At 48.6% G+C, this 14560-nt stretch overlaps 1 protein-coding gene across 1 annotated transcript in view; it reads right to left on the bottom strand.

The window, feature by feature from the left end:
* LOC144769387 (uncharacterized) overlaps positions 1-12817 on the bottom strand; it is a 29943-nt gene extending 17126 nt beyond the window's left edge. Inside the window, exons 1-2 of the mRNA XM_078653442.1 lie at positions 11725-12817; positions 10422-11365 (exon numbers count right to left, since the gene is read on the bottom strand). Coding sequence (XP_078509568.1) covers positions 10422-11365; positions 11725-11809 — 1029 coding nt within the window. The 5' untranslated portion in view covers positions 11810-12817. The remainder of the gene's footprint in view (positions 1-10421; positions 11366-11724) is intronic.
* Between the last annotated feature and the right edge of the window lie 1743 nt (positions 12818-14560).

Below are 14560 nucleotides of genomic sequence, written 5' to 3'. Positions count from 1 at the left end.
CTAATTTCTGGGGTCGTCCACAGCCGTCTCCAGTAAAGGATGGGCCTTAGGCGGGCACGATCGCTGAGCGATCTTCTTCCTAAATCCAGGCCAAGTGGTATTAACGGGGTACTTTGAGGGAGACTAGTTATCCCTCTCAAAAACCTGTTCTCCGATCTTTGAAGCGTATCAAACCTCTCAAAGCCCCAGACCTCAGCTCCATAAAGGGCTGCGCCTAAGGCTTTGGCGTCGTATACCATGAGAACAGGTTTAATGGGCCTGATTTTAGATTTTGATTGTTCCACTCGAAGCGCTCCCGAGATCTGCTGATGTTTCAGAACTGCCTTCTCAATGTGTCTTGTCCAACCAAGTTTACTTGATATCTCCACCCCTAGGTAAGTAAAGACATTTACTACCTCTAGTCTGATACCGTTCAGAGATACCCTGGGTCGGACTTGGCGCTTTTGCCCAAAGACCATCAGCTTAGTTTTGTTTACATTGACTTCGAGACCCCGTTCCTTACAAAACATATCGAATATATTCAAGGCTCTCTGCAGTCCTACCGGGGTTTTGGACACAATCAGGGTATCGTCGGCGAACATCAGGATCGGAACCCTGATGCCCGCCAGCGAAGGTGCGTCGACCCTCGCATCCAACATCCTATCGACAATGCCATTGATGAACAAGGAGAACAACAGGGGTGCCATGGCACAACCCTGCCGTACCCCCCGCTCAACGGGGAAATTGATGGAAGATTCCCCGTTCCGAATCATACAAAGGGGTGGCCCGAGTAAACCTGCCACACCAACCCAAGGCCGCATTCGCATCACGCCACACTCTCACTGCAATCTTAGTGGGACCGGTCAGTGTTCCACGGAGACTATAAGAATACAACGCTCTGCTGAAGGTCCCCCCAGGCAAAATAAATCTCTCCATGGAGAACGCCGGGGCAGGGCCCGGTGCGTAGGTCGCATGATTAATCGCACTTAACTGGGAAGCCCAATAGTAACGTCTGATGTCCGGGAGGGCTATACCGCCATCATACCATGGAAGCGTGAGTTTAGAAAGAGCAATACGGGCACGCCCATCCCTGACCAGTTGTCTCTGTAGGCTCTCCACTTCACGAAAATAGCCCGAGGCAATCATCTTGAAAAGCGCCGCTCTACCGAGGGGTGACAGCGGCAACCTACGCCAGCGAGCCACATCAAGCTTGAGCCGCTGAAGAGGGGGCAATAAATTAAGCTCATAACGCCTGGAGGGGTCCAAGGAAACATAAATCCCCAAGTACTTAAACCCGGTCTCCGTCACGTGAATCGGAAATCTACGCGGCAGTGGAGGGAGATCTCCAGCCAAAACGTAGACGCAGGATTTAGCCCAATTGATAACAAGACCAGAGTTCTTACCGAAAGAAGTAAGAACATCGAAAAGCACATTAAGGGACTTTTTAGGGGAGGTGAGATATAGGAGGATATCGTCCGCGTATAACGAGACTCGATCCTCAAAATCAGGAGACCATCGGATAACCCGCATAGAAGATTCCCAACGGAGCCACTCCGCCAGAGGTTCGAGAGCGAGAGCAAAAAGCAAAGGGGACAGCGGACAGCCCTGTCGGGTACCCCGTCCAAGCGTAAAAACGCAAGACACTCTTCGATTATCAACTACCTGGGCCAGGGGATTTTCATAAAGAAGTTTCACCCAGGCTATGAAGCCCGGCCCAAACCCGAATTTCGAGAGGGCCGCCTAAAGGTAGGGCCATTCGATAGTGTCGAAGGCCATGGTGGCGTCAAGAGAAGCCAAAATGGCCGGTTCAGTAAGCGTCTCGGCTCTCGCGAGAACCCCGTGGAGTCTGCGCAGATTCAAAGCAGTGTTGCGGTGCGGGATAAAACCGGATTGATCTGGATGGATCAAGTCCCCGATCACAGTTACTAAGCGATTGGCCAACAGTTTAGCCAAAATTTTGGGTTCGGCATTGAGTAAAGAGATGGGTCTGTATGAAGTACAACAATCCCAAGGCTTACCCTCCTTGGGAATGACGACGATGGTAGCGAGTCGTTGGTCCAAGGGGAGGGAGCCAGACTCCAGGGCCTCGAGGAACATGTCTCGTAAATAGGGCGCCATTTTGTCGGGTCGCAGCTTGTACAATTCAATGGGCAAACCATTGGGGTCCATCGCCTTACCCGAGCGGAGGGAACGAATAGCAACCGCGATTTCATCTACTGTAAGCGGAGCATCCATGAGGTCTCTGTCAGAGTCAGAGAGGCGAGGCAAAGCAATGTCCCGCAACAGCAAACGGGAGTCTTCCTCATCCCTGTCACAAACGGAGGTGTACACTGTCTCAAAGTGATCCGCGAAACACTAAACGATCCCAGCAGGGTCAGTGACACACTCACCATCAAGCCTCGCAATCACGGGGACCACACGATTCACTCTCTCCGTCTTGTCCAACCACGCTAGCAATTTACCCGCTTTATCGAATGTATGACGTTACAACGCATACTATTACAACGCATACTTTTACAACACATTTTTAACAACGCAAGTACCATTACAACGAATGTTTTTACAACGCACACCATTATAACGCAAGTGTATTAAATTATAAGAAAGTGCTATTACAACGCATTACATTACTCCGCATACCATTACAACGCATATATATATATATAAAATTATATAAATATAATTATTTTGTAACCTAAAACCTGGCACGGGATGCAGGGAAAATAGGGGTTTTGGGTGGGGAAGTGTATTAAAACGGTAAAATGATTTTAACGTTATTTTTGTAATATAACAACGCTATTTCTATAAAATAAATACTCGAGTACTCAAATTAATACTCGAGTATTAAAATTAATACTCGGGTATATATATATATAATTTTTTTCTCTATTAAACCTATTCCAATTTTTCGGAACATTTGGATATTCACAACAAAAATACCGAAAACAATTCCATTCAGAGTAAACAAACGTGAATAAAGGTAGCCACCATTTTAGAAACTTAACAATACCACAGTCCTACAACAGTTTCCATTACACTACATGGAAATCAAAGCAAACAAAATGGATGCGAATTGTCGAACCAAAACAGATTAAACACATATTTTAAAACAATAAATTAAAATATACATCGACACATCTATTAAAACTAAATAAAATTGTCAAACAAACGATTATTTTATAACATTTTATAATGAGACACAATAAAAACTATAAATACAGGTGACCCACCATTTTGAACTCAGTGGTCGGATGACTACGAGCGAGAGCAGACGCATTTTACGCTACTGCTAACGTGACTGACACAGAAGTTCTATCAGAGCAGTTACAGTACAATTTAAAGTAAGTAAGATATTAATTATTTAAAGTATAAGGTATTAAAATCTGCTTATAAAAAATATTAATATAAAGGTATAATTTTTACAGTTTGAAATTGTCATCAAAACGAATTACTTGGAAGAAAAATGAGTATACATCAAACCATTAAAACCAGTAAGCAGGAATTATTATTAAAATGTCTTCTAAATAGTAATAATGTGCAAAAATACCGTATTAATATGTGATAGAAATAAATGTGTTCAATATTTAATATTTATATTAATTTGAAGCCTACATTTCCAATTAAAATAATTTGTGTTAAAAATACTGTCATACAGTAATCTATTTTTAAATAATGTGTAGAAATGTACAAGTAATAGATATCTTATTTCACATATAAATTAAAGGTCCAAACTTAATGCTTCAAAAGAAGACTTAAAGAACTGCTTCCCAAAAAATCACAAACTACTGAAAAACATCGATAAGTTAAATTAGTCGGTAAGTCCAATTTTAATTATTTCTAAATTTTTTATCAAACTGATTTTTTCACAGAGATAACTATTATCTTCGAAATGTGTTTTTTAAATAATATGAAAGTATTCATGTGGCTGTATAGTGAAAATCTGTATTAAATGAAAATAATAAAGCAAACTAACTTTTCTAACATGTTTATGTTCAAAATACATAGGGAAACTAAAATGTAGAAATAAACATCTCTTTTTTTTTTACTCAGAATGAGAAAACTGCTCTAATCTTCAAACAGAACACCTAAAGAAGAATATCTCATTTTCGACAACAAAAATTATTACTACAAAGGGTAAGTTACCACATAAAACCATATATTTATTAAATTGTCAAATCAAATCATTGTATATATTTAGCGATTTATAGGTTGTAATGTCATACATTCATCACAATGAATTCCTAGACTAGCTAAATATTTTTATTTAAAAATTTCATTGCAAATAACCTATTAAAAATAATATTTCAATCCCATTAAAATAGGGTATTGTAAATCAAATTTTTAACAACATATATTTTTGGATTTCATTCTACAGAACAACTTTTGAGAAATAAAAAGCCAAACCAGACAAAGAACAGGACTTACAGACCAAACCCAATCGAATCAATTCGAAAACAACACACTTCAAAAAGACAACTAACCACAAACAAGGTAAATTTCTTCAAAAAGTTTTTTCTGATGCTAAATGTACGCTAAAAAGAGCTAGTAAATAAACATAAACCACAAACATTTTCAACAATTTTTGTTTACATTTTTTTCGTTTCAGATCATGTCTCAAGATAAAGCAGCAAAATATATTCAAAGCACAAAAGGAAACAGCCTACTACAATATTCAGGTTATATTTACTGCAAGGAAAGAATAAGTGAACCAAGGAGACATTGGAGGTGCGTGGAATATTACTCATCCCATTGCAAAGGCAGAGCGGTTACTCTTGGAGACATCGTTGAAAAAACAACTGAGCATAATCACTCTGCCTCTGCAATGGAGATTGAAGTAAGAGAAACCATCAATGAATTAAAAAATATTGTAAGCACCTCCAATGACTCCTCTGGTTCAATTTTAAGGGAGGTAGCTCAACATGTTCCAGATCACATTGCTAGTAGTATGCCTATAATACCTAATTTGAGACGTATAATTCAACGTAAAAAACAGGCAAGTAACCCTCAAAGAGTTACACCCCAAACATTCAGTGACATTGTAATTCCACCTGAAATCTCTCTTTCTATTTCTAATGAAACATTTATCCTGCATGATAACCAAAACACTCAAAAACAAATAATTATTTTTAGCACACCCCGTAACCTTGTTAAGTTGGAAAATAGTGATATTTGGATGATGGATGGGACGTTTAAAAGCACACCCCATCCTTTCACCCAAATATACACTATACATGCTAAAATTAATCATACAGTAGTACCCTTAGTATACAGTTTGCTGCCTGATAAACAATCCACAACATACACTGAATTGTTAACAGTGGTTAAATCTAAAACATCCAATAAAAGTCCTAGGAAGATTATAATTGATTTTGAATTTGCCATGATAAATGTTATTTCCAAAATGTACACGGATACCCAAATTCAGGGATGTTTTTTCCATTTCTCCCAGGCATTTTGGCGTAAAATACAAAAATCATCCCTAGTTGTGGATTACATATCAGACAGCAAACTGCAATTTCAACTAAAAAAACTAACTGCACTTTGTTTTGTCCCTCCTACAAGTGTAGACGAGTACTACACCGCAATTACCGAATCTGAGTTTTTTACTACAAACGAAGACAAATTGGCACCCCTGCTAAATTATTTTGAAGACACATGGATTGGTCATCTAAGCAGGTCGGGTCGCAGGAGGAAGCCACGTTTCCATGTGGAGTGGTGGAACTGCTACACGACCTGCTTAGGAGAGCCAAAAACAAACAATGCCATTGAGGGATGGCACAACTCCTTCAACCACACAATTGGCAAAGCTCACCCAAATTTCTATCATTTCTTGGAAATTTTGAGGAAGGAGCAAAGTTTTCAAGAAATGAGAATGTCACAATCATTAACAGGTAGCCTGAATCCACGCATCTCTAAAAGAACAAAAGGAATGTCTGAACGACTATTGGCAGTTTTACAACAATTTTCGTTGTGTGGGGCTTCAGACTACCTAGATAATGTTGCACATATACTACACTACTAATAATTCCTTCTCTTTTACTTTCCTGTTTTGCCCTAAATTACAATATAACAGATTAAGGGGCTCATTAGGATGGCGGACGGAAGAGCCACCGCGGCCCTGTAGTAGGCGGAAAAAGCCTTTTCCGTGTCCGCCTGCCGCGGATACTCCGTCCGCCATATCAGGATAGGAAAACGTGTCAAATTCCCGTCCGCGACGGGAAAGCACGCTCCGCCGCCGAACTACACACGAGAGCGTGGCGGACGGAACACATCCGGAGGCCACGCCGTACGGACTGACGTCGAAGACCGTCCTCCAAATCAAGATGGCGGAAAATACACATAAAACCGCAGCGGAAAAACAACCTGTCTGAACACGGCGGAATCCCCACTGCGAAGACAGGTGACATAGCAGAGATACCCACCGCAAGCTGACCAACACCATGGACCCAGCGCTACACGCTTTCCCGATGCTCTTCGCGATCCACCACGTCCTAGTCATGGCCCACCACGGACGACGACGCAGGTAAGGCACAAACCATTGGCTGTCTGCAGGGGAATACCAGTAAGGGACGTGACGTAGGGAGGGGGAGTGTCATGTTACCGAAACCACTGATGAGAAGCATATACAAATACACATTAGTAGTACGCAAGCAGGAATGACAACGACAGACCACGAGACCTGATAGACAACCTTTATTGTACAAAATAGGGGTAAAATCACAGTGTATGCGTGAGCATGGGCAAAGTGGGCACCACAGCAGCTACATCATTGGCAGTCAACGAGAGGGCAGAATGCAGTATCAGAGCATCAACAGGGCATTGTGCAGTACAGAGCAGGTACATCATTGGCAGTCAACGAGAGGGCAGAATGCAGTATCAGAGCATCAACAGGGCATTGTGCAGTACAGAGCAGCTACATCAGAGGCAGTCAACGAGAGGGCAGAATACAGTATCAGAGCATCAACAGGGCATTGTGCAGTACAGAGCAGGTACATCATTGGCAGTCAACGAGAGGGCAGAATACAGTATCAGAGCATCAACAGGGCATTGTGCAGTACAGAGCAGGTACATCATTGGCAGTCAACGAGAGGGCAGAATGCAGTATCAGAGCATCAACAGGGCATTGTGCAGTACAGAGCAGCTACATCAGAGGCAGTCAACGAGAGGGCAGAATACAGTATCAGAGCATCAACAGGGCATTGTGCAGTACAGAGCAGGTACATCATTGGCAGTCAACGAGAGGGCAGAATGCAGTATCAGAGCATCAACAGGGCATTGTGCAGTACAGAACAGGTACATCAGAGGCAGTAAACGAGAGGGCAGAATGCAGTATCAGAGCATCAACAGGGCATTGTGCAGTACAGAGCAGCTACATCAGAGGCAGTCAACGAGAGGGCAGAATGCAGTATCAGAGCATCAACAGGGCATTGTGCAGTACAGAGCAGCTACATCAGAGGCAGTCAACGAGAGGGCAGAATGCAGTATCAGAGCATCAACAGGGCATTGTGCAGTACAGAGCAGCTACATCAGAGGCAGTCAACGAGAGGGCAGAATACAGTATCAGAGCATCAACAGGGCATTGTGCAGTACAGAGCAGGTACATCATTGGCAGTCAACGAGAGGGCAGAATGCAGTATCAGAGCATCAACAGGGCATTGTGCTGTACAGAGCAGGTACATCATTGGCAGCACATGAGAGGGGCTAAGTGCATCAACAGTCCATTGCACAGAACAGGTCCATCACAGGCAGCACATGAGAGGGGCTAAGTGCATCAACAGTCCATTGCACAGAACAGGCCCAGAGGCAGCACATGAGAGGGGCTAAGTGCATCAACAGTCCATTGCACAGAACAGGTCCAGAGGCAGCACATGAGAGGGGCTAAGTGCATCAACAGTCCATTGCACAGAACAGGTCCATCACAGGCAGCACATGAGAGGGGCTAAGTGCATCAACAGTCCATTGCACAGAACAGGTCCAGAGGCAGCACATGAGAGGGGCTAAGTGCATCAACAGTCCATTGCACAGAACAGGTCCATCACAGGCAGCACATGAGAGGGGCTAAGTGCATCAACAGTCCATTGCACAGAACAGGTCCATCACAGGCAGCACATGAGAGGGGCTAAGTGCATCAACAGTCCATTGCACAGAACAGGTCCATCACAGGCAGCACATGAGAGGGGCTAAGTGCATCAACAGTCCATTGCACAGAACAGGTCCATCAGAGGCACACATGAGAGGGGCTAAGTGCATCAACAGTCCATTGCACTGAACAGGTCCATCAGAGGCAGCACATGAGAGGGGCTAAGTGCATCAACAGTCCATTGCACAGAACAGGTCCATCATTGGCAGCACATGAGAGGGGCAGAATGCAGTATCAGAGCATCAACAGGGCAATGTGCAGTACAGAACAGGTACATCAGAGGCAGTAAACGAGAGGGCAGAATGCAGTATCAGAGCATCAACAGGGCAATGTGCAGTACAGAACAGGTACATCAGAGGCAGTAAACGAGAGGGCAGAATGCAGTATCAGAGCATCAACAGGGCAATGTGCAGTACAGAACAGGTACATCAGAGGCAGCACAACTACGTGTCCCTACCAAACCGTCACAGGGACCACAAGAGTGCCACGCAGTTCTCAATGGACACACCATGTGAACTAACATTTGAGTGAAGTGTACAGCACCTCACATCACAGAATCAGGGGGACTGCGTGAACTACCTGCCTCGGACACACTGGCAGCACCAGCAACAGGAGTGTGAGACACAGACACAGCCCGAGTGACACACACATGGGCCACGGACCCAGACACACTGGCAGCACCAGCAACAGGAGTGTGAGATACAGCCACTGCCCGAGTGACACACACATGGGCCACGGACCCAGACACACTGGCAGCACCAGCAACAGGAGTGTGAGACACAGCCACAGCCCGAGTGACACACACATGGGCCACGGACCCAGACACACTGGCAGCACCAGCAACAGGAGTGTGAGACACAGCCACAGCCCGAGTGACACACACATGGGCCACGGACCCAGACACACTGGCAGCACCAGCAACAGGAGTGTGAGACACAGCCACAGATGTAGTCACTGACACGTGAGCCACTGACCCAGACAGACTGCCAGCACCAGAAACAGGAGTGTGCAACACAGCCACAGATCTCCTAACTGACACGTGAGCCATAGACCCACATACCCTGCCAGGATCTGCAACAGGAGAGGGCACAACTGACACTGTGCCACCATCTGATACACGAGAGTCAACTGCACCAGCGCCACTGGGACAACTGAAATGATGAGCCACAGGGCTGTATGGGCCAGGAGGCAGGGTGGGCCTGGGAGCTGGGGATAGCTCACCTAGAGCCAAATCGGGGTTGGCAGGTGTCAATGGTGTGTGTCTGCGTTTCTTAGGGTGGTGTGAGTGCACCCTGGACAGGACAGGACTGCCAAGTGGTGGGGACTCCAAAGAATCACCACCCAGCATAGGTGGAGCAACTGCTGCGGGGGATCTGGTTTCGGGGGACGTGCTGGAGCCTGCTTGTCGTTTGCTCTGTGCCTGCCGCCTGGACTCGGAATGATGTGTAATGGGGGATGCAACAACAGGGGACACCCTCCTCTGCTTCTGACTGGCCTGGATGGGAGTGGAGGTATGGGGGGACTCCGCCGCGGAGACATCAGTGTTACGTTTAGTAGAAAACATCAGCCTCAGTGCAGCCAGGGGTGAAGTATGCCTGTCCTTGATAGCGCCATTGTCCATGCCAGATGCCTTGTCCGTAGGATGTGCCTTATCCTTAGGTGGAGTGTTGTCTCTGGATGTAGCCTGTGCCCTGCTCGCCGCCCTGTTCCTGCCAGCAGACTTGTCGTCTGTGGTGCACCTGTCTCCAGCAGACACCTGCTGTCTGTGTGTGTCCCTGTCCTTGGGAGAGTCCCTTACCTCTGCTGTGGGCCTGCTCTTGGGAGTCTCCCTGCTCTTAGTAGGTGCCTTAGTCTTCTCACTGTCCTTGGGAGAGTCCCTTACCTCTGCTGTGGGCCTGCTCTTGGGAGTCTCCCTGCTCTTAGTAGGTGCCTTAGTCTTCTCACTGTCCTTGGGAGAGTCCCTTACCTCTGCTGTGGGCCTGCTCTTGGGAGTCTCCCTGCTCTTAGTAGGTGCCTTAGTCTTCTCACTGTCCTTGGGAGAGTCCCTTACCTCTGCTGTGGGCCTGCTCTTGGGAGTCTCCCTGCTCTTAGTAGGTGCCTTAGTCTTCTCACTGTCCTTGGGAGTGTCCCTTACCTCTGCTGTGGGCCTGCTCTTGGGAGTCTCCCTGCTCTTAGTAGGTGCCTTAGTCTTCTCACTGTCCTTGGGAGTGTCCCTTACCTCTGCTGTGGGCCTGCTCTTGGGAGTCTCCCTGCTCTTAGTAGGTGCCTTAGTCTTCTCACTGTCCTTGGGAGAGTCCCTTACCTCTGCTGTGGGCCTGCTCTTGGGAGTCTCCCTGCTCTTAGTAGGTGCCTTTGTCTTCTGACTGGCCTTGTCCAAGGAACAGTCCATGGACATGTGACTATCCCTTGCCTTGGGAGTACCTTTCGTGTTGAATGGCTGTGTAGCTCCGGAAGGCATGTCCCCCAACAACACTTGTGGATCCTGTGTGTGTACTCCAGTGCATCTGACGTCGTCTACGTGAACAGATTTAGCTGATCTAGGGGATGGGGTCTGTGCCCTGCGTGCCCTGACGTGCTGTCTGACGCTGCTTCTAGTGCAATAAGCTGTATTTGAGTCCTGCTCAGAATAATCACTACCCCCTGAGACATCCAGCGGTGTAGATGGTGAAACACAAGTAGCACCCTGTTCGTTCGACTGTACTATTGCAGACGACACACTGCTTGCCAATGACTGCACTGTCCTGTGTAGACCTGCAAGATCGCCATGCATCCCTTCCATGAATGCCACCACCTGCCCCAACTTCCTATCATGGTCCTGGAAAGCATTTGTCATATTGGTCTGCCCCACACACAGCTGTCTGAGCAGATCAACGGCCTCAGCACACAGTGCATTTTGGCTCACCGTGGCAGGGGCAGCGGTGCCTGCACCGAACGCCACTCTGCTCCCCCTACTCCTCCGGCCACGAACAGTACATGGTGCAGTTGGCGGAAGTGTGGGCCCTGTGTGCTGTCTTACGACAGAAGGTGGTGAGTGCCCACTCCCAGTCTGTGACAACAGTGCAGGCTCACCCAGAGTGTCCGACGAGGAGGACGATGGCGTCTCCACATGCGAGTCCTCAGGGACGGTCCTGTCCCCCTCTCCGGCGCTGGCCTCCTCCGTGTCAGTCTGCGTGTGTGCGAAGTCTGAGCCGGACTCATTTCCTCGGCTACTCTCCACCGTCTGTGGCTGAGTGTCCTCTGTCAAAGCTGAAATGCACAGAAAAGATGTGTGAGTCATGGGCACACTCACGTACAGAAGGAACAGGATAGCCAAATCACATAGCAGACAAAGGTTTAGGAGCCCTCATCCTGCACATGGCCCACCCCTACCAGTCATCCTCACATTTTCTGCCATGGGGCCATGGACCACTAGGGGATGTGCTTTTACACTCAACTACTAAGCAAGTGGCGTGTCAACATGGCGGACCTGGATGTCAAATGAGTACCGCCCAATGGGACCAAAAAGGCATCACAGGCATACATACGCAACACGGAACTCAATAGTGTGTCTGTGCACCAATACATGCATAGCACTCACAGGTTTCCTACACAGACAGTATGCTCACCGCTAGTTTGCTGTCGATCGGCACTCAGACGTTCGGCCAGTTCAGGATGCGTCACTGCAATGATACGTTGCATGAGAGGGGTCATGGAGCGTCGGGCCAGACGGGGCGTCCTTGGAATCAGGCCCAGTGTTACTTCCGCTACATTCTTGCTCAGCCTGGAAATGTCGTCCCAGCGTTTGTGGCAGTGTGTATGTCGTCTGTTGCACACCCCCAATGCCCGTACTTCCCTTGCTATGCTCCTCCACAGGTCCTTGCGAAGGTGCAGCTTGACCTACCATGATGGGAGACAAAAGGGTGTAAGTCAGTGGACAGGTGGCCTGTCACACACATAGGGGCAAGACGTTACTGTCAGCAGCCATGCACAATCAGGAACATATGTCTAGCCCACACTACACAGCTAAGATAGAAATAGGCCTGATCATTTGGCCCCCTCATGCACACCAACATGTCCCACACTGCACTTACCACCCGTCCCGGTGCGCCGTAGAGGCGTCCATAGTTGCGGAGTACACCGTCCACGAGGACATCAAGCTCCGCGGCGGTGAAGGGTCGAGACCGGATCTCTTTGCCTGACGACATGGCAAGATCACGGAGTATGGCACTAGAGCAGCAGTCGGTGGTCAGCTCAGCAGCAGCAGCAGGTCGAGGTGATGGTCACAGGCAGCAGTCGGTGGTCAGCTCAGCAGCAGCAGCAGGTCGAGGTGATGGTCACAGGCAGCAGTCGGTGGTCAGCTCAGCAGCAGCAGCAGGTCGAGGTGATGGTCACAGGCAGCAGTCGGTGGTCAGCTCAGCAGCAGCAGCAGGTCGAGGTGATGGTCACAGGCAGCAATGGTCCCCAGGGTAGAAAGTTTCATTTTGGCCAACACACATATATAGGGCCCTCAGCACGTGTCAGTGGCATACGTCGCCAGCAATTGGTCAGCCCTGGAAGCGTGATCGTGAAATGGCCCAATGACTGGCCCTGTTGTTGCGGTGCACAGCTTCCTCTACTTGCGATTGGCCGTATGCGGCCAGCGTCCCTCTTCCCATTGGCTGCATGTGCAGGGACCGTCACGGGCACACATCGGCAACCGCACGTGCAAGCCTCACGGAAGGAAGCTTCAGTTGCAACAATGTTGTATCACTGGCGCCTCCATGGCGGTGCACGTACACAGCGGGGGAGGTGCAGGCCTATACACCCTGTAGATGTACTCAATGGACATGCCAGTTCATGACCCCCCTTACAGTCACCTTGCATCATCCACCGTACACCGGCCGGAGCGGCCGGCCCATGAACAACCGCCGTGCCAGGCCCTGCCCAGGACCGCCGTGCCGGCCATGGCAACAACCGCCATTGCACGGCCCTTCCACTACCGCCGTGCCAGGCCCTGCCCAGGACCGCCGTGCCGGCCATGGCAACAACCGCCATTGCACGGCCCTTCCACTACCGCCGTGCCAGGCCCTGCCCAGGACCGCCGTGCCGGCCATGGCAACAACCGCCATTGCACGGCCCTTCCACTACCGCCGTTCCCTGGCGGTCCGTGCAATGGCGGTTGTTGCCATGGCCGGCACGGCGGTCCTGGGCAGGGCCTGGCACGGCGGTTGTTCATGGGCCGGCCGCTCCGGCCGGTGTACGGTGGATGATGCAAGGTGACTGTAAGGGGGGTCATGAACTGGCATGTCCATTGAGTACATCTACAGGGTGTATAGGCCTGCACCTCCCCCGCTGTGTACGTGCACCGCCATGGAGGCGCCAGTGATACAACATTGTTGCAAATCGACCATCCGTCCCGGAACCTTACACATGCACTTGCCGGTGTGTGGGCGTGACGGTCTGTGCACGTGCAGACAGTGTGAATGTCGAAGGCGGCCCGCGTATGCCCAGACGTAAACAGCGGATGCAGTGCACCGCCATGGCGTGATCAATGTTAGCATCTTAGCCGATGATGCACCTTGTACCATTGTCTGCAGCTGCCTGCTCACGGTTGTGTGCGTGATTGCGTGGCTACACATGTCATGCTCCATCCCATGTGTGTCCATACCATGGCCATCGGTGAGCCACAAGTGTCCATCACGTGTGCATGTCCACATCGGGTAGTACCCTACACAATTCAGTCGTACCTCACATGTACACAGTAGATCCCGTATGAATGGGCACCTGTGAATCAGTTGTGAGTGAGTGGTATGTGTCAGATGATGACTATGGTGGGGGTTCTGTTGTGTACTGTACATGTGTGTTGCCTATTGTGTCCCCATGCATGTGATGTCCGTATGCCCACCATTCCTGGTGTTGCCATTGGGGCATCATGATATGGGGGGGTGGGGGGGTGTTTAATTTAGTATGTGTGCATGTACTTGCATGTGTGCATGTGATGTTGGGCCTACACATGTGGGTCATGTCACATGTCTGGTTGGCAGTGATGTTGAGGTGAGACACTGTGCATTGCACATGTTGCTAAACATCATGTTGCTAGTGGATGCACATTGTAGCTACGTCGGTCCATGTTGTCCTGACAATCAGAGGAGTCACACATATGACAAGCATACACTGGATACTACATGTTGGTAGAGGGCGTTGACATGTGATTGAGGTGCACACACGTGCGTTGTATGTTAATTGACTTCCATTCCATCTACTCCCACACAGGAGGGCTCCAAATGTCCTTCGCCCATACACTGTGCTGGAGGATATGGTGGACGAGGAGGTGATCCGGAAATTCAGGCTGGATCGCCGTCGATTGTTGCAACTTGTGACCCTATTGTCTCCTCATCTGCAGCCGCGAAGAACCTATCCAGGTTCCATGACACCCACGCAAAAGGTGATGGCGGCACTCCATTTCTTCGCAACAGGCACATT

This window comes from Lissotriton helveticus, chromosome 7 (assembly GCF_964261635.1).
Source record: "Lissotriton helveticus chromosome 7, aLisHel1.1, whole genome shotgun sequence".
NCBI lineage: Eukaryota > Metazoa > Chordata > Amphibia > Caudata > Salamandridae > Lissotriton > Lissotriton helveticus.
This window is presented reverse-complemented; position numbering and strand designations above follow the sequence as displayed.